This window comes from Lepus europaeus, chromosome 1, assembly GCF_033115175.1.
Source record: "Lepus europaeus isolate LE1 chromosome 1, mLepTim1.pri, whole genome shotgun sequence".
NCBI classification, from domain to species: Eukaryota; Metazoa; Chordata; class Mammalia; order Lagomorpha; family Leporidae; genus Lepus; species Lepus europaeus.
In genome coordinates, this window is record NC_084827.1 from 123,015,658 (window position 1) to 123,037,271 (window position 21,614).

General features: G+C 38.7%; 1 protein-coding gene across 3 annotated transcripts in view; it reads right to left on the reverse strand.

The window, feature by feature from the left end:
- Positions 1 to 21,614, reverse strand: part of CWC22 (CWC22 spliceosome associated protein homolog) — a 78,068-nt gene that overhangs the window by 38,145 nt on the left and 18,309 nt on the right. For all 3 annotated transcript variants that reach the window (XM_062188594.1, XM_062188604.1, XM_062188613.1), the window contains 5 exons: positions 16,048 to 16,185; positions 10,091 to 10,158; positions 7,793 to 7,903; positions 3,484 to 3,741; positions 2,170 to 2,298 (listed from right to left, as the gene is read on the reverse strand). In XM_062188594.1, the coding sequence (XP_062044578.1) occupies positions 2,170 to 2,298; positions 3,484 to 3,741; positions 7,793 to 7,903; positions 10,091 to 10,158; positions 16,048 to 16,074 (593 nt within the window). In that variant the 5' untranslated portion in view covers positions 16,075 to 16,185. The remainder of the gene's footprint in view (positions 1 to 2,169; positions 2,299 to 3,483; positions 3,742 to 7,792; positions 7,904 to 10,090; positions 10,159 to 16,047; positions 16,186 to 21,614) is intronic.

The following is a 21,614-nucleotide window of genomic DNA, read 5'->3' on the forward strand; positions in this document are numbered from 1 at the left end:
ACTGCTTTATTTAGGGAAATGTTAGTCCTACTAATAAATAACAGCTGCTTTTGATAAACTAAACTTTGAATTTTTGCATTTGTAAAATAGAAAGTTTACTACAATTGTTTTTTCAAAATTTTCTATCTCGAGATAGTTCCTCTCTTCCTGCTTGTTGTTACAGCTAACAAATTTGAGAGTTTTCAATATCACAGAAATCATTTGTTTAACAACTTCAAAAAAGTCAAGGAAAAAGACTTCTTTCAAAAGTGTAAAATTTAGACAACATAAATTTTCCACTACAGATACATCATTCAATATAATTAATTCTGTGACTAAAAACAAATTTGAGTTGTTTCTGTCTTTAAACTTAATTTTACTAGGATAAAAACGAAGATTTGGAATAAATAATACAAACATTCCAAGATTAATGCTAAAATGCTAATAAGAAAATTAAACGTTGCCCACTTGTAATTTACTTAGAAATGGTTATGATTTTTATGCATTTGATGAAGAAGATGAAGCTATTTTTAGCAATGTAATGACAAATAATTACTGGATTACCAAAACACAAGGTGATTTTTTTTTATGTCTTAATAGCAAATTTAGTAATGACAGTTGAATGACTAGAGTTGAATATGAGAAAACTATACTCAGGTTATAAATTATAAGATCTTAAGCAATCCATATAACTTCTTTAAATCTACCTTTACTCTAAGTAAAATGGGGAGGGTATGTCTAACTTTGAGGACAGCAGCTACCTTTTGGTCAACTTGCTATATCCTTACAGCACACTGCAATTACTTTCATTTCCCAAATTTTTTATTCTTTTGAGGTGATGAATCTGAGTAATGTGAAATAACATCAGAAAAGAGCCCTCACATTTTTAAATAATAAATAGAATATACAATATTTTTGTTTCCTGAGCTTTTTCAATTTTACCAACTGCTTAAAAGTCAAGTAGAAAAAATCGTAAATGAGTCCTTTCTATTTTCTAAATTATTTCTTAATTTTTCATTTTGGTAACATTCTCACTTTGCTTTCATCAGACACTAAATTAAAATAAAGATTACATGCAACAAACCATAGCTAATATAACAGTAAATGGTCAAAAAGTTAAATTTTTTTCTAAGATCAGGCAGAAGACAAAAATGCCATTCTCACTACTTCTATTTAACATAGTACTAATAATCTTAGCAAATGTAATTAGGCAAGAGGAAGAAATGAGAAGTATTCAAATTTGAAAGGAAGAAGTTAAACTGTTTGCAGATAACATGGTCTTATATTTAGAAAACCCTAGAGACTCCACCAAAAAACTGTTAAATTCAGTAAACTTGTAGGACACAAAATGAACATATAAAAATCAGTAGCATATGCTAACAAGAATCTGAAAAAGCATCCACTGGTTCAATCTCCAAATGGCTGCAACAGTCAGGGCTGGGCCAAGCAGAAGCCAGGAGGAGACTGGAGCTACTTCTGGATCTCCCACACGGTTGTAAAAGCCCAAGCACTTGAGCCATCTTCTCTGATGCTTTTCTAAGCGCATCAGCAGGAAGTTGGATTGGAAATAAAGCAGCCAGGTCTCGAACTGGCACCCATATGGGATGCCAGCATCACAGGAAGAGGTTTAATCTGCTATGTCACAACGCCAGCCCCTAGAGCTTAAAAAGCAAAAAAACTTAAAGGAGGTATTGTGTCATAGCAGGTTAAGCTACTGCCTGTAATGCCGGCAACCTATACAAGCATCCTTTGAGTTCTGGCTGCTCCACTTCCCATCCTGTTCCCTGCTAATGCACCTAGGAAAGGCATGGAAGATGGCCCAAGTACCTGGGCTTCTGCCATCTACATGGGAGACTCAGATAGTGTTCCAGGCTTCTCGCTTTGGCCTGGTCTCACCTGAGCTGTTACAACCATTTGGGGAATAAATCAGTGGAAGGAAGATCTCTTTCCCTCTTTATCTGTCTCTCTCTCTCTCTCTCTAACTTCGTCTTCCAAATAAATAAATTTAAAAACTTAACAAAAAAAAAAAAAAAAGCAAAAATTCCATAACATTTTTAACAATAAAGCATAACTAAGAATTGCATTTTAAATAAACACTCCCAACTACTTTTCAATGATTATTAGTGTAAATACAAGTATTATATTCCTGTGAAGAAATGAGTATAAACAAACAGAATAGCTGACACTTACCTTCCTCTAACTATATTTTCTTGAAGAAGCTCTTGAATAATAATACTTATATTGGAAATGTTGACTTTGTTGATAAGACCATTGATTGACTTCTTTAGGGCCTCCCAGCTCATCCTCTGGTAAGCTAAGCTAAAAACAATTTATTTTAATAGATTAAACCTTTGTCAACAACTGTAAGAACAAGAAGCTGTTAAGAACATAAAAAACTACTTGTGTTCATTATTTTCACAGAATGACCCCAAAGTGTAATAAATATATGATGATTAAAGGAGTAAACATTTAACCATATTGGTTTTCTGCCTGTATTGCTTAAGTGCAGACCACTTTTCTTTACACACCTAGTAAGATAATGTAAGGATAATGTTTTGTTCTTATGTCCATGTATATTGCAACTTAAAACATGTATTAGTCAAATTCAAAACATGCTTACTTTACATTATAATGATTCACTTCAAGTTGCTTTTAACAGAAACCTTTTAAAAAGCAATGCAACTGAAAAAAATTTTTAAAAACCGTGAAGCACTCAAATATAAGCCAGGAAAAAAAGAAAAATTCTATTATATTTCTTCTTATAAAGGCCTATCAGAGATAACATTAAATGTTTTACATTATAATGAAATGGTATTAGACAAAGGAAACAGGAAATAGCATAGACTTATGGGGCTGAAAAACTGTTCTAAATATTCTAAAGATCACTTCTGTTTTTATGCACTTGTACTATAGCAATACCAAGTGAATGCTATACAGCTATACTGTTTATAATTCAGACTTCAGGTAAATTTTTTCAGCTTCAGTAAATTTCTTTAGGTTGAACTTGATAAGGTCAAAAGGTGTTTCAAGTTCTATAATTCTATGGTTTTATAACAGTTTCTTTGTGGAATCTGATTTCAGCTTCAAGAAATCTTAAACTTTTTCCTTCTATTCAACTCTCTGGAAGTCTGATGTTGCCAATAGACTTCTGGGAATATATATAACTCATAGGATTACAAAGGATACTGGTAGTAAGCACACATGTGACTAGAAAAGGAACAACAGCTTAAAATGCTAAAAAAAAGAAAAAGAAATTAAATGCTTTCCTCAAACATTTTAATTCATGCATGCAAAAAAGTAAGGAAGTTAGAGCTAAAGTCAGAGAAAGCAGTATGCAGAGCTCCAATGAAGAAAAGAAGGGAAAAAAAAAAAAAAAAGAAGGAAAGAGGTCTCTGTCGTTAAAGACGAAATGTGAAGCCTCAGCAGCCAAGGGTATTTACCCCCAGCTGCCTGATTTTTCAGCGAGGACATCACTGCCTTGGATACTTAGTGATATTAACATGCCTGTTTTTATCTGTAATCTGCTCCTGCATCATCCTCAGCTTTGCAGGAGGAATATACGCTCCACCAGTGCGAGTGAGGAGAGGATCCAGCTCATCTTTCTTCTTCTTTGTAACAGGTTCATCTTGAGCAGAGGAACTCTGAGTGACGGAGGGCTCTGGGCTTCGTCTCCCAGGAGCTGGGGATCTCCGGGACCTTTTCCGATCTGTCCGATCTGTCCGATCTGTGTCTCTTTCTTTGCGTTTTTCTCGCTCCCTGCTTCTGTAATATTGTTTTAAAAACGGAAGAACAATATGAAATACACTGCTGTAATAAACTGCACATCAAACAAGATCACAAGAGGGCCCCACAAGTTCAAACTAGGAAAGGAGGTTTAGAGTGATGAGGTAACACCTGTCAGAGAAAATGTAACTTAAACTAGGTCTCAAAGGCTTGGCAGAACTTAGACTGGGACGAGGGAGGGAGGATGGCATTCTGCAAACAGCACAGGAGAGAATAAGTACTGAAAAATGAAAGGGTGCTAAGGCCAGAATGAGCACAACAATCAGGAAACAAACAATTATGTTGGAAAGATGAATTTCAATCATGCTTTGAAATCTTAAAAGGCAGAAAACAGACTCTAAGTTTTCTTTACCAGAGAAGATTGAGAATCATTCAAAGCTTCTGAGTGCAAGAAAATAGTGCTTTTGAGAAGACAGGTGTATGTGATAAATTGTATAAAGGAGAGACCAGAATTTATCTAAAATTATAGCAATTTTAGGTATAAGTTATTACAAAAAATGCAATCTTTGAAAATTTCTAGATAGAATTATTTTTAATAGAAATATCAGAATATCAGCGCCACCTGGTTTTTTTGACACAATGTGGGAAAAAACCACATTTTCTATTCACAATTACTCTTCCCTACAAATGTAGGTGATTATCCTTTCTTCAGCTAACACTTTTAAAACAATCAGCATTTTCTTTGAATCTGTCAAGAATGGTAAACGGCAAGTCCTGGCCTACTGCTATCATTCCCCAAAAAGGTATTTGTCCACTTCATGCTTTTTCATATATTGTCTTGGAAACTCATATAATTCTGTTAATGCTCTGTGCAGCCATGAGTTACATGAACACAGTAGATAAAAGTAAATTTCATATCATCACTGCAAATACAAGGAAACTGAGGGAAGAATAGAGTGTAGCAAAATCTAAAAGGTATGTTTGGGAAGCTCTATTTTAATATATAGTACTACTTATCTGGAGAGAGAAGAGCAATCACCTTAAAGGGCAGTTGTGGAGGAACAATTTTGAAGTGGAGGGATAAGACCTGACTACCTATGACAACAATTAAAATACACCAACAAAGAGTATATGGGGGCTGCTTTCAAATTTAAACTTCAATTAGTCACAAAGGCAGGTGCTCCAAATTCAACCCACTGATTTGCAAATGGGTTGTTTCATATTGCAAATATGGCATGTTGCACAAGAGTACCTAAATGAAGAATATACTGACATTATGATTCGTCTGAGAAACACCAGGTAAGACATCTAACTGACTGATAGAACCATAGCCTTACAATTATTGTGTTTGTCCCTTTACAATGCAGAAGGAATAGAGTATTCTCAGAGTCCAAATAGAAACATCTGGGAGCAGACATATTGGAACTGCAGGTTAAGCCCCTACTTAGGATGCCTGTGTTCCATGTCAAAGTGGTGGTTTGAGTCCTGGCTACTCTGTTTGCAATCCACATTCCCGTTATGTGCCTGGGAGGCAGCAGATGATGGCCTCCCAGATGTTTTTCAAAAAGGACAGAAAACATTATAAAACATAAAATAAAGTACTTGGGCTCTTGCCACCCAAGTGGGAGACTCAGATGGCACTGCAGGCTCCTAACTTCAGCCCGGCTGTTGGGAGCATATGGGGAGTGAACCAGCAAATGAAAGATCTTGCTGTCTTTCCCTCTCTCTTCATTCTGCCAAATAAATAAATAAATAAATAAATCCTTTTAAAAAAGAGATATTTGTCTCCAAATGTTTTTGGACGGTTGTCTTTTACATTTCACAATGTAGAATCTACATAATACCTCATCTGCTTCTTTTGCAGTGTGATTGTGTGGATCACATGATATTTAAGTTCACAGACTGGACCAAACTTAAGGAATGACACTAAAGCAGTAAGGTCAGGGGTTGTGTTAAAACAAAGGTTTCAGAGTCAGAATTAAGTTCAAATCTCAGTTTCAATTCCTACCAGATGGGTAAGTGAATCTCAGGTAAGTTATTTAATCTCCTCAAACCCATGTCCTTAGTTGTAAATTGGGAAAAATATCCAGTTTTATGAGTTTTGATAGTATTTGAGAAAGTATGCAAACTGTCACGCTTATGACAGTAGCTGTTTTTATTAAGTTGTTATTAAGGTCTCAGCTATAAGCCTGGTTTTTTGAGGTTAATTGAATCTGGCATTTTTGGATTGAGTCTATATTAGAAAGTACTAAGAAGGAAGTATGGGCTACAGATATCAAAGGATGTACTTCATACCAAACTACAGAAGAATCTGATCAAAATTCTATTGGAAGCCTACTCTACTGAAGATGCAGTTATGTAGTGGACAGATAATATGAGAGAAGCATCAACATGCATACAGACCTTAGTGAACAATCAAATGTGGAAGACAAGTTTTTGAAACTCAATGGCTAATAAGCATAAATACAAAAATCAGGAGAGAGCTGGTTTTATGCAAATGACAAAGATCAATAGATGTCTTCAAAGAATGGTTGTTGCACAAACACAGAATGTAAGAAACAGATCAGTTACTCTTCATATTGAAATAATAGAATCTGTTGGTTTTGTCAATTAAAAATAAAATCAGGATCAACCACTTTGTACAACACTAGAATTTAAATTCCTCTACTGCTTTCTGTATACTATTCAAAAGTATAGAAGAGAAGTTCAGGGGCCAGTGCTGTGGCATAATAGATTAAGCCTCCACCTGGGGTGTTGGCATCCTTCTGGGGACCTGTTGGAGTCCCAGCTACTCTGATTCTGATCCAGCTCTCTGTAAATGGCCTGGGTAAGCAGTGGAAGATGGCCCAAGTCCTTGGGCCCCTGCACCCATGTGGGAGACCCAAAAGAAGCTCCTGGCTTCAGCCTTGCCCAGCCTGGGAGGAGTGAATCAATGGATGGAAGATCTTTCTCTCTCTCTCTCCTCTCTCTTTTTCAAATAAATAAATAAACCTAAACAAATAAGGTATGTTATCATCCAAGGGAAAAAGAATTAGGTACAGATCAATAACAAAGGGTTTTAATACTCTACATAGCTTTCAATGAAACATGAATGGCACACACTTATGTCTGCCTCTTCTTAAATCCTGCCCCGAAAGTATGGAAACACTCTCATTCCAATGTTCATCTGCCCTTCATTCACCTCTCTTTCTCATCTCTCAACCAGGTAAACCCTATAGATCCCATTAGCCAAATGGGTAGCCAAGTCTTCTAAGATTCAAGCAGAAATCATTCACGTGTCTAAAAACCTCCCCTCCCTACAAATTAGTAACTTCATTCTCAATGTTCCTCTGTCATGACAGAGGAAAGCAAATTTAGATACTCTACATCATAGGATATAAACTTCTTTCATTTAGTTAAGAATCTCAACAAAATCACATACGTCAGGCCCTCTGGCATAATAGAGCTTGGGGCCTTCAGTCAATCAGACCTGGACGAGCCGCTGTGATAAAATACAAAACGTGTCTAGGTCTCAGTTTCTTCAGCTACGAAGTACACATAACAGTATCCGTTTTACATACATATTTACTGCAATAAACACTTAATTCACATGAAGCCTTTCTCAGAAAGCCTGGCTGGGGCTGATGTTGTGATTTAGCAGGTTAAGTGCCACCTGCAACACTAGCATTCTGTTTGGGTACCAGTTCAATTCCCAGCTGCCCTACTTCTGATCCAGTTCCTTGTTAATACTTCTGGGAAAGTAGCGGAAGATGAAAAAAAATAAAAATTTAAAAAAAAAATTAAAAAAAGAAAGTAGCGGAAGATGGGCCCCTTCCACCCATGTGGGAGACCTGATAGAATTCCATGTTCCCAGCTTTGGCCTGGCCCAGCTATGGGACTTGAAGCCATTTGTGGGGTGAGCCAGAGGATTGAGGATCTCTCTCTGACTCTCCCTCTCTCTCTAGTCTTTCAAAAAATAGAAAATCTTAAAAAAAAAAAAAAAAAAAGCCTGGAGCTTAATAACATTCAATTAACACTAGCTGCTACTATCAATTTTATTATTAAGCATAAAGAATACCATTTTTCTACAGTTAAAATTTTCAGTACTAACCGTGACTCCGTGCTATCATCATAAGAACGTCCTCTTCTTGAACGCTCATGGTCTGACCTGTTATAGTCAAAGTAGTCTCTATCCCGGGGGGATCTTTCGTGTTCTGCATATCTAACAGAAAATAAGAAAATCAAAGTTGTAAGTTCAAAATAACTGTTACAAACCCCTCTGGAAAGTTTAATACTAGTGATGCTAAAGCAACTCTATAACTGAGCAACATCCTGTCAAACTGTTTTTAACAAACTGTTCATTTTGCTAACACCCAGTCATTCCATCAGAATTACATAAACTGACTTCAAGCACAGCGAAACTACTCTTGGAACTGACTTAATCAGACCCCTTCATCTTGATTCATGTTGTCCTTACTGGGAGATATATATATATGGATACCACATATAATTGGCGGGGAAAAGGCTATCCTGCAACCAATCCTTTTGTTTAGTTGGTTCATTCATCACAACACTGATATTATCATTTCAGTATGTCAGTGTGTGGTCTCCATAAGGACCAATATAACTCCACTGACTATTCATCAGCTATTACTCTTGCAACTGCATTATTGGATAGCATATAAAGATGAATAGGGGCTGGAACTGTAGCTCAGCAGGTTAAAGCCCCGGCCTGTAGTACCAGCATCCCATATGGATACCAGTTCAAGTCCTGGTTGCTCCACTTCCAACCCAGCTCCCTGCTAATGCACCTGGGGAGGCAGTAGGGGGTGGCTCACGCTCTTGTGCCCCTACACCCACATGTAAGATCCAGAAGAAGCTCCTGGCTTCAGACTAGCTCAGCTCCAGCCATGTGGCCATTTGGGGAGTGAAACAACAGATGGAAAACCTATCTTTCTCTCTGTCTCTCCCTCTCTTTGTAACTCTTTCAAATAAATAAAATAAATCTTTAAAAAAAGAAATGAATAGCATCAGACCTGCTATTTGAATTTCAAAAGTCAATAAAATCACAGAACTTTAAGAGAAGCCAAATAAACATATGTATAATAAATACACATGGCAACATAATCTGTATTTTTTACACACATCCACAATTAAGTTATGCACATAGGAGTGTCTATGAGTGTAGGGAGAAGGTTTTTTTGGTTACTGTTCATTTTTAATATGGAAGTAGTTAACTGGTGAAAGGTAAGAAGTCACAAACCAGGACAATTAACTTGATGTCCACAAAGCAAAAGTTTTTAGAGCTATTAAGCACAGTGAAATACGAAGTACACAGGGAGTAAGGCTGAGGTTAGACAACAGAAGGAAATTTAAAGGATACTCCTTGCTTTATAATTTTTTTCTTTTAATCTGAAAGGTAGGGAGATAGAGAGAGATCCTCCATTCACCAGATTATTTCCCAGATACCCAACAAGAGCTAGAGCTAGGCTAGGCTGAAGCCAGGAGGCCAGAACTCTAGTTTCCCATATGAATGGCAGGGATCCAAGTACTTGAGCCAGGGTAAATTTCCCAGGGCAATACCAGTGGGAAGCTAGAATTGGATGCAGAGTCAAGACCCAAACCCAGATAAACCAACATGGAATGTAGGCTTCCCAAGTAAGGTGGTTACCACTGCACCAAACACCCATCTCATAAATTATGGCTAAAGGTCATAGTTTATTAAGAGAAATAACATTAGTCCTAATATGAGTGCACGATGCACAATAATTGTACAATTTTAAAAATCATTTATCTTAACATTATTATGGTAAGATGATTTAAGATATATTAGTATTTGAGATACTAAAATTATTTTTCACCTAAATAATTATACAAAATCTGGAGTTATTTACTAATGAACTCCTAAAATAATTACTCAAGGAAGATTCCTCCTATGGCTCATTCCAGTAACACTGGTTGTAAAACCATTAAAAAGGGCCGGCGCCGTGGCTTAACAGGCTAATCCTCCATCTTGTGGCGCCAGCACACCGGGTTCTAGTCCTGGTTGGGGCGCCGGATTCTATCCCAGTTGCCCCTCTTCCAGGCCAGCTCTCTGCTATGGCCCAGGAAGGCAGTGGAGGATGGCCCAAGTCTTTGGGCCCTGCACCCGCATGGGAGACCAGGAGAGACACCTGGCTCCTGGCTTCGGATCAGCAAGATTTGCCTGCCACAGCGGCCATTGGAGGGTGAACCAACGGCAAAAAGGAAGACCTTTCTCTCTGTCTCTCTCTCTCACTATCCACTCTGCCTGTCAAAAAAAAAACATTAAAAAGAAGTTGTCCATCCTAAAAACGGGAACCCAACAGGTAAGTTATTGCACAAACTTATAAAAAATTAAACTGTATTCATAACATATAAAATCATTTACCTGTCTTCTGGAGAGGAGGACCTCTGATATGAATTATAGTTGTCCCTTCTGTCATGACCAGATGAGTACTGTCAGGGAAAAAAGGGAACATTTCAAAAATCATTTCTATTCAGAACTATGTAGAAATGAAATATATGTATATGTTTCAGAAAATCAAAGTACTTCAGAAATTTTAAGAATTAAAATAATTTAAATTATCCATAAGAGTTCATTACTTTAATATAGCATCCTAAGAAAAAATAAAGCAATGAGTAATCTGTACTGCAATCTTATATGTTTCCTTCTTAATGAGAAGACACATTTAAAAATAGAAAATTATTCTGGACATGTAAATAGGCTCTAACTTCCTGATTTTATGATTTTGTAATTCACAGCCATTTGAGTCTAACATTCATTATCACAAAAAATTGTAAAATATTATCATTAACTACTGAATTTTTGAATAGCATACACCAACTAGGTTAAATCTTTGTGTGTGAATAAGTACATAACAAGATTCATAATTTAAGGTAGCCATAGTTTGGCTGTTATTTTATAGTAAAGGAAGCCATCTTGAAATCTTGTTTCTAATCTGTATAACAAAGTTTTAAAAGCTGTTTAACAACACTTGAAGTGGAACTGCTCAGTGTATATGACATGTGTTTCCATAAAACTTCACAAGATCCTAAGCTAAATACAGAATGCGAGATTCACTGAGGTCAACAGTTACTTAAATTACAGTACTGACTGAGGACTTATTAAAGACATAGTCCTTCCTGTGCAGACATTCTGAAGGGTAGGGAGTACCCTCAAGGATCTTATGACCTTAGAGAAGAGAGATGCTTATAAAAATTTTTACAATCAAACACATCAGATTAGATATTCCTGAGAGAGAAAAGAGCAACAGAGAAAAAAGTAAGAAGAAAAGTTGTATTTATGAAATACATGAAGTTTGTATACCTTCAACAAAAGGTTTCTGGGTTAAAAAAAAGAAGGAAAGAAACTAAGTAAAACTAAAAATTAAAAAAAAAAAAAAAAAAAAAAACCTCAACATATTAAGTTCAGCAGTTAAACTGCTGCTTGGGACACTTGCATGTTATATTGAAGCCCTTGGTTCAGATCCCGGTTCTACTTCCAATTCCAGTTGTTTATTAATGTGCACCCTGGGAGGCAGCGGTTGATGGCTTAAGCAGTTGGGTCACATTTCCACCCACGTGGGGGACTTGGACTGAGTTCTTGGCTCCTGGTTTTGGCCAGACCCAGCCCTGGCTGTTATGGGCATTTGGGGAAAGAATTATTAGAGGGGTGATCTCTGTCACTTTACCTTTCAAATGAATCAAGTAAATAAATAAACATTTTTGAAAATTAAAAAAAAAGCTTCTACTTCTCTAAATTCACAGTTTGAGAATGACTAGTTAAGAATAAATTTGCTTTCAAATAGGACAAATCCAAGTACGACTATGTGTATTTTTGGAGCCATTTATGTTTGAGATAAATTGCACACTACATTAACAGACTCTACAATAAAATTTTGGATATAATGCAATTTTCCTTCTTCCCCATCCAAAATGACACCTATATCCCACACTTTGTATGTTCCCTGTGCTTGTAATTCAAGAACTTGTTTAGTCAGACATGCCTGACTGTGGACTTTCTCAAGTGCATATGACCAGCCAGGCTAAACAGAAGGCACAATAGTCCAACATGTTAAAACTGGAAAAGCAAGAAAGATTTGACAAAAGTGTTAAGGCATAGGAAAAATTTCCAATTAAAAATCATTATTATGCTTACAAAGTTCTTAATGTTCCAAAATGTAAGATCCTTTAAATAGTCCATTTTACTGGTAGACACAAAATATATGATCAAAGTTAACACTCATTGTGTTAAAATAATTATTTTTTAAAAATTTATTTCCGCTAATCCTCTGCCTTGCAGCGCCAGCACACCGGGTTCTAGTCCTGGTTGCGGCACCGACCCTGTCCCAGTTGCCCCTCTTCCAGGTCAGCTCTCTGCTGTGGCCAGGGAGTGCAGTGGAGGATGGCCCAAGTCCTTGGGCCCTGCACCCCATGGGAGACCAGGAGAAGCACCTGGCTCCTGCCATCAGAACAGCGCGGTGCGCCAGCCGCAGCGTGCCTACCGCGGCGGCCATTGGAGGGTGAACCAACGGCAAAAAGGAAGACCTTTCTCTCTGTCTCCCTCTACTGTCCACTCTGCCTGTCAAAAAAAAAATTTATTTCCAAGAATTAGAGAGGGATCTTCTATCTGCTGGTTGACGCCCCAGATAGCCTCAACAGCCAGGAGCCAAGAGATTCTTCTGCGTCTCCCAGGTTGGTGCAGGCGACCAAGGACTTGGGCCATCTTTCACTGCTTTCCTAGGCCACGGGTAGGGAGCTGGATTGGAAGTGGAGCAGTTGGAACTCCAACTTGCGCCTATATGGGATGCCAGCATCACAGGTGACAGCTTTACCCGCTGTGCCATAATGCCAGCCCCTAAAACAATCATTTAAGAAAGCAGTAAAGATAATTTCAAAAGTCCACACACTCTTTCCAAAGTGACAGAATCATAAGCTTGGGTAACTCAGGTTGATGTAATACACGTAGTGAATGGTTTTTAGTCTTTGATTTATACTTTTTTCTAAAAACCAGGTGGTTTAGCAGTAGATGTAGCATCCTAGATCCAAGATTTCATCAATCTTAAAAAGACTACACCTATTGTCAGATTATTAGGTTCATGACCCAAGAATCCTTATATATTCAGATTCTTGTAAAATTGGTTCTTTATACTATACTGGATCTCTGGTACAGTTGCTCTTTCAGCCAGGAAATGCTAACAATACTTGTTAAACCTGCTGGGTCAGGAATATGTGCTATGACAGAAGTCAACAGAGCCAGGTAATCATCTGGTCAGAAGAATTTGAGTAAAATTATTTTAGTTTATGTAGTGGTGAAAAACACCAAAAGTTTGTCATGTGTGTTCATGTATGCATGTCTACAGTATGTAGAAGAAAAACGCTTGGGGCCAGCATTGTGGCGTAGCAGGTAAAAACTCCACCTGCAGTGCCAGCATCCCATGTGGACATCAGTTTGAGTCTCAGCTGCTCCACTTCCAATCCAGCTCTCTGCTATGGCCTGGGAAGGGAATGGAGGATAGTTCAAGTCCTTGGGCCCTTGCACCCATGCTGGGGACCCAGAGGAGGCTCCTGGCTTCAGATCGGCGCAGATCTGACCATTGCAGCCAACTGGGGAGTGGGCCAGTGGATGGAAGACCTTTCTTTCTCTGCCTCTCTGTAACTCTGCCTTTCAAGCAAATAAATCTTTAAAAAAAAAAAAAAAAAAAAAAAGAACAGACAGACAGACAGATTGACAAACACTTGCCTGGAAAAAAAAGGTGACAGAGAACAATAAAACTGTACCATCTACTTTTTTTTTTTTTTTAAGGCAAAGCCATTATTTTGATTACATTAGAGAAGGCTTCAATTCCATGTTAATGATTTTTAACACATCTCTGCAACATCTGCTGTAAGAGAGGGGAACCAAAAACACTGAAGTAGTGAGTCAGAAGCAGCTTATAATATGATCAAGTAACAAAGAATTGGACACACAGCAAGCGTTAATAGGAAATGCTGAGTAGGGAACAACACTGTGGCAGAGACTGAGAGATTATAATGGGTTATGGGGAATTTTAATTTGGCGTTGGTGAATGAACAGGATTTCACCAAGAAAAAATCATTCTGGAGTATGATCCAAATATTAAGAACCTGAATTTCCCTATTTACCTTATCACAGAGTTTAGACTGTAAGTCAGAGCAATAGTTAAAGACATTAAAATTCTCTAAATTATCCAATAAGCAAAACAAATCGTCTTTACATAAAGAGCAGTGTAAGGAAGTAAGTGGAGCAGGCAGTTTGGATCCAGTGGCTTTGAGCATCTACTAGGCTTAGGGAACCAGTCTTTAAGAAGGAACAGAAAAGCACCTGGAAGACATAGAGAGCTCAGTAATCCAACTAAGGAAGCCACAGCAAGGCTCAAGGAAAAAAACTGGGGCTCCTAAGCTGAAGCCTTGCAAACCTAACAGATGAGTTCTCAGAATAGCAAAGGAAGATCCAAGCTTCATGTGAAGAATAGGCCACATCCTGGCCAGTTGACCTGTTGTGGCAACAGAAAGGAGAGACGGAGGCAGACTAAACAGAACTGGCAGGGAGGGAGTGCCAAGCCCCTGTGTGTGGATGGCATGCTGACTCCCAGGCTAGGTGGATGTACGGAGGACACATCAGAACCATGAGAGTGAAATATGAAGAAGCAAAGTCCAAGACGGGCAGGAAAAGAGTTCTGAGAAAAAGGAAACATTTCTCCCTCGCTGTAAAAGGTAACCAGTCCAAAGATCTGAGTACTCTTGTATAGCACAGCTCAGCCAAGTGCCAATTCTGCACAAGGTCTCCTTTTAATGTGAGTGCCCGGCACCTAACATGGAGGCGACCACCTACTGGACCTTCAATAAGTTAACTGTTTAAGTAACAAAGGACCAGTGAGTACAACCCTCAAAGAGGCAGATTTCAGAACAACTTACGATGAGAGAGCTAGCTTAGAAGACAGTGAGCCCCCTGCCAACAGAAATGCAAGCAAAGGCTGAAAGTCTGGCTAGCAGGGAAGCTGAAGAGTGTCAACCCCCCATGACAAAGACAGGAAAAGATGACAGCTGAGGCTGCCTTAGTCTGTAAGTCCTAGCTACTTACTACAGTTTAATAATCACTTACTATACACTACAACTTATACCCACAGCCTGCTGTCAAGGTGTTTGTCAAAGAAGAAAGTGTAGGTATGCAGAGCTAGTAGAGAAGTGAAGAGAGGAGTGCCTATATCTATAATCAAATAAAAAACATATTTTCCTCTTTGCTGAATCCAAAGCCCAGGAAGTGATACTAGCTTGCACATTCATACAGTTGAAAACAAAAAGAAACTAAATGATTTGCTCTCCTGCCAAGTCCATTCAGAGGCAGAACAGTTTTAAAAGCAGATGGAGTGACTGTTCCCTGTTAACTGCTCTGACTGTAACTCCTACAATTCCTCCCTTCTTATAACCTATTAAAGTCACACTAACAGGTGTGCCTTTGCACATGCTATTCCCTCTTCCTGGAATGTTCTTCTCCCAACATATGCATGATTAAATTTTCTTCTTCAAGTCTTTGCTCACATGGCTATCTTTTCTATGGATCATACACTTACCATCCCATTAAAAACTGCAACCCCTGGGTGCTACTAATCATCTTTACTCTATATTATTTCTTTTCTCCTTAGCACAAGTCTAGCACTTAACACCTACATATCAAGTTTATGATTTTCTACTGCCCCTCCTCTAAAATGTAAACTGCATGAGAGCAAGGATTTTTGTATTGTTCACTATTCCAGACGAGGGCTTAGAATAGTCACTGTAATACAGTAGGAATTCAACTGAAGACTGTTGAATAAATGAATGTATACTGCTTAAAGCAGAGCACAGAATAAAGAGCTGAACATTCATGCACAGGAAATATGCAACCAGAAACTCACACAGTGGATAGACACGCAGAAACCTACACCAACGGAAGGAAGGAAATACTTGTCTTCTACTTCAAGCTCTTTCAGGAAGGCACGCTCTTAGATGAGAATAACAGTGGGATTTCCTGTAGTATTTGTATTAATTTTTCTTTTGTTTATGTCACTGACATGACTTATGCAGGCACTGATGCATATATGTGTGTGTATACACATAAACACATACACACACAGATATCCACATACAAACACTGGTCTTTCAACCACCTTTTTGCATACTCTTACTTCCATCTGGCCAAGTGTCTACATGAGAAATTGTGCAAGTTACATGAATATGATACCATTCTACTGCCTAGATCTAAAATTCTAATTATATAAGCACATTTTTGTTTAAAGGATAGGTATCAGCTATAAATTTGTGTCTTCTATTGTAACTTTTACTTACTTTTATCTGTGCCACACTACTTTTCATTTTGTAGCCTGCTGGTCCAATAAATCAAAGATTCTTCAAGTCGGTCCAAACAACAAGTGACCAATGGGCTGAATTCCTTGACAGTTTACTTTTTCTATCTGCAAACATCACCTATAAAATACATCAAAGAAAATCTGATTGACACTGATAAAATGTGTGTGAAATAACAATACCTTTTTTTCCACATAGTGGGAATTTGAACCCCTTATTTTTCTTAATAAGCACAGATAAGATAAACAATTAAATAAAAATTCAAAATAATCCTTAACAGTTCATGTTTTAGTAGAAAAGACTCCATGTACAAAAGAGCAAACAGAGGGGATTTTATGCTAACGACTCAGAGGAACAAAAGTTAATTTAAAAACAGACATTCATTGAAGGCAGCTTATGCCTAACATTATAAAACAGTATTATGATATAAAAAAAAAAGAGAAAAGGAAACAACTATAAAAGAGAAACTCTATAAACAATGAAAAGTATTTAATGTTTCTATATAAACTAAGAATGAAATATCCAATATTTCTGCAATAATGATCACTCAGAAATATACTTCACAAGGAAATATAAATTAATAAGCTAAAACAATTAGGTCTCAGTGTCATCTATTAAAGATACAAGGCTTCAGATACATATACATATGAAAACTAAGTATTTGGATCAGAATAAAACCAGCCATCAATATAAATTATGGTTTATCTGGTAAATGAAATTTAGTAGTTTCCACAAAATGTTAAACTGATAGTTATGTTCACAAAGAACTGAAATTCAAGCATTTTAACAGAATTATATTTCTAAAGGGTCTAAGACAATGAAATCAAAAAATAAAATGATTAAAAGATATAGAGCTATGGCAGTATTATGGCACAGCAGGTTAAGCTGCTGCCTATAATACCAGCATCCCATATGGGCCACAGTTCCAAGTCTGGGCTGCTCCACTTCTGAACCAGCTCCTTAGTGTGTCTAAGAAAGTAGCAGAAGATGGCTCAGGTGCTTGTCATGTGGGAGACTAGGAAGAAGCTCCTGATCCTGGCCTCAACCCGGCCCAACCCTGGCTATTGCAGCCACTTGGGTAGTCAACCAGTGGATAGAAGATCTCTCTGTGTCATTCCCTCTGTCTCTGTAACTCTGCCTTTCCAAAAATAGAAAATCAATCACATATATTCAAATAGACTATATACAGAAAGTACTGGCACCCAGTTCTTTTCAGAGATGCCCTCTTGACCTGTCAGGCATATTTTCTTCATTAAACTTTGCTGGCATACTTACTGCTAAAAGAAAGGGGTCGGGGCACTGCATTTAATACCAAAATAAATTAATACAACTAGGAAATTTTTTAAAAATTTGAATGCCATAGGGTCAGCACTGTGGTGTAGCAGATAAAGCTGCCATCTGCAGTGCCAGCATCCCATATGGGCACTGATTCAAATGCCAGCTGTTCCACTTCTTTCCACTTCTTTTTTTTTTTTAATTTAATTTTTTTTTTTTTTTTTGACAGGCAGAGTGGATAGTGAGAGAGAGAGACAGAGAGAAAGGTCTTCCTTTTGCCATTGGTTCACCCTCCAATGGCCGCCGCGGCCAGCAAATCTCGCTGATCCGAAGCCAGGAGTCAGGTGCTTCTCCTGGTCTCCCATGCGGGTGCAGGGCCCAAGGACTTGGGCCATCCTCCATTGCCTTCCCGGGCCATCGCAGAGAGCTGGCCTGGAAGAGGGGCAACCGGGATAGAATCCGGCGCCCCAACCGGGACTAGAACCCAGTGTGCCGGCACCACAAGATGGAGGATTAGCCTGTTAAGCCATGGCGCCGGCCTAGCTGTTCCACTTCTAATCCAGTTCTGTGCTATGGCATGGAAAAGCAGAAGATGGCCCAAATCCTTGGGCCCCTGCACCCGCATGGGAGACCTGGAAGAAGCTCCAGGCTCCTGGCTTTGGATTGGCCTAGCTCCAGCCGTTGTGGCCATTTGGGGAGCAAACCAGCAGATGGAAACCTTTCTCTCTCTACCTCTGCCTCTCTGTAACTGCCTTTCAAATAAATAAATAAATTTTTAAAATTAATTTAAAAAATTGAATGCCAGGAAGAGTATTAAAGATTACTCTTTCCTCAAGGAGTTACTATTAGAGTTGTGTGCAAAGCTCAGCCCTGTTTCTGACTGGCAAGATGTCCGAAAACATCTTTTGATTTTATTTTTTTCAAGAGCTATTCTTGTCTTAAATTATCTTAGCCATAAAACAGTAAAGTCTACCTAGAATCTTATTAGGCCCTCTACTATGACATTACTGTATGAATTAAGTTCAGCTGTTTGAACTCAAGTTTCAGAGTAACTTATACTACTGAACATTTTACATTAGATAAACAATGGAGAAAATCTCTGAATAAGTTATATAAAATGCTTCATAAAGTCAGACTCTGTAGTAGCAGGCAGAAAAGGAGCATGTCTTCCTCTCCTCAGTCTATCCTGATACAATGCAGAAATTGCAACCTTAATAAAGCTTTGTTATCAAAAGTCAGATTATAAAAAAAAATTACATTGGAGAAAGAGGAGGTTGGAGCCTAGAAAGCATCAGACATAAAATAATTACACTATTCTCTTATAATAATTTAATTAATAATGGAGTTTTGATTCCCAAGGACACTGAAAAGCCCATTAGGTATTTCTGCATTTAAAAAAAAAAAAAAAACCACTTTTTAATTTTTTATTTGAGAGAGAGAGATCTCTCATCTGCTGATTCACTCCCCCAAGTGCCCCCAACAGCAGGCAGCTGGGCCAGGCCAAAGCCAGAGCAGGCAACCAGGAACTCAATCCAGGTCTCCCACATGAGTGACTGGAATCCAGTTACTTAAGTCATCACTGCTGCCTCCCAGGGTCTGTGTTAGCAGGACGTTGCAATTGGGAGCTAGAGACAAGAATCAAATCCAGTTACTCTGATGTGGGACTTGGGCAGGCATCCTAACATTCTGTTAGGCCACATGCCTGACCCTTGGTGCAAATTTTTAAAAAGGGAACAAGGACTTCCACTTTTGAAATGGCTCAGCAATTTCTACTGGACCAATCGTTTCACAGACAACAACCAAAACCTGAGGACCCTGGAGACTGCACAAAAACAGGCTGATTTCAGAGGGGAGGAGACACCTGGGAAGAGGAGCAAGAAGGAGTTATCTGTTTATTACCACTTTGGCCTGGGGACAAGCTGCATCTGTATCATGCAAATGTGGTGAGAAATGAGGGGAAAGCTGCAGTCTTTGTCCTGGGAAGAACTAGAGGACTGCATCAGGGGGAGGCAAGCAGAGAAGGGGAACCCCCACAGGCTGGCGGTAAACCTCAAAAACCTGTAACTACTTGCGAATCAACACATGTAAAAAACAGATTCCTACAATGGACACAAGAATCCAAAGTCAATTCTTTAAAAAGTTGCCACTCCTCAGAGTAATTTAACAGAATTCAAAATCTTTATAAAAGTAACTATATATATATATGTATGTATATATATATATATATATATATGGCCAAATTTAAGAGAAAAAACAACTAGAGGAAACCAACACTAACATGACCCAGATACTGGATTAGGCATATTAAGTTTTCAAAGCATGATTTTTAAAGCACATTCAAACATGCAATGGAAAAAATGCCTAGGAAATTTCAGTAAAGATAAATTAGAAAGCAGAACCAAACAAATTCTAAAACTCAAAAATATACAAAATTAAAAACTCATGGGGCTGGCGCCGCAGCTCACTAGGCTAATCCTCTGCCTGCGGTGCTGGCACACCAGGTTCTGGTCCCAGTCGGGGTGCCGGATTCTGTACCGGTTGCTCCTCTTCCAATCCAGCTTTCTGCTGTGGCCTGGGAGTGCAGTGGAGGATGGCCCAGGTCCTTGGGCCCTGCACCCGCATGGGAGACCAAGGAAGCACCTGGCTCCTGGCTTCAGACTGGCACAGCGCACCGGCCACAATGCACCAGCTGTAGCGGCCACTTGAGGGGTGAACCAACGGAAAAAGAAAGACCTTTCTCTCCGAGTCTCTCTCACAGTCTAACACTGCCTGTAAAAAAAAAAAAAAAAAAAAAAAAAAAAAAAAAAAAAAAAAAACCTTATGCAGCATATAAACCACAGGATGAAGATAAAAGTCACCGAAACTCAAGATGAATCAACAGAAATTATTCAATCTAAAGAACAAAGAAACAGAAAAATAAGATTAAGAGAGCAGAGTAGGGAGGGAGCTTGTTGCTCTAGTCTAGAAGATAGTTTTAAAAAAGTAAAAAGAAAGCAGTCTCAGGGAAGAGTTAGGGAGAAAACAGCAGAGGAAACTTTACACAAATTGGAGGAACACAGTGGACCTATGTGGAAGGCGAGGACACTCACAACTCAGGACCCCAGCAGCTGACAGCGTCCGCACCAGCCTTGGAGAGTGAGGTGTGACCAGACTGCAGCAGCCCAAGCCACTGGCAAAACACTTGCAGGAAGAGCCTAGAGGGAACCTGGCTTAGAGCCCTGTTGGGGATAGTGTACCTGCCAAACTAGAGGAGAAAAAAACAAAAGGGAGGGCACAGTTTCCCTCTCCCTAATCACACTGCAATGGCCTCCTCTAACAAGGTAAAAGAGAGCAGACACCATTTTGGACAGACACTGCGCCAGCTTGTGTCTGTGCCCAGCAACTAGCCAAGCAGAGGCTCCTGAGTCTAGTGGGGAGAACAGACAGAGGCTGGGTGCTCACGACTGTGGGAGGCTTGTGTGCCCAGACTGTGAAAACACTGAGGCTGTGTAGGGGGACTCAGAGTGTAGCTGCAACATTGGGCAGTCACTGTGAGAGGCTTCACACGATCAGGGCTCCCTAATTACCTGGTGAGGGACACTGCTAGGGAATCTGAACTTACACTGGGGCTAGTCCCCAGGCACTGGTCTCTGTTGAAGAGAGGAGCTCAGCTGAGTCTACGCCGACAGACAAGAACAAACCTCCCCTCTGATAAAAAAGAAAAAAGATTTACCACACCAAACCTGAGTGTGTTACCTGACACGCCCTTCACCCTGGAACACTGATCAGAACTCCTTAGCCATGCCCACCACATGCTTCTAGGTATTCCTTGAAAGCAGACACTCCCCTAATCCACACAAACTTAGTCCAAAGATAAAAGCTGCTATAGCAAATAAACAAGAAACCAACAAGTATCTCCACAAATGCCGAATAACAAATGCACCAATTCAAGAAACAAGAATAAGGAAGACAACATGATGCCCCTCAAAAATACAACAATTCAATGCTAGATTGTGAAGATGATGACATTGAAGAAATGCCAAAAATGGAATTCAAAAAATCAATAACAGAATTGCTTAAAAGTAATCAGAAGCAAATGCACAAACCAATGGAATCCATACATGACATGAAAGAAAATTTTTCCCATGAAATTGAGATCTTAAAGAGAAATCAAAATGAAATCCTGGAAATGAAAAATTCAATAGAACAAATAAAAATGCAGTGGAAAGCCTTAACAGAATCAGTGAAGCAGAAAAAAAAATATCCAACTTAGAAGACAAAGCACAGGAAATTAT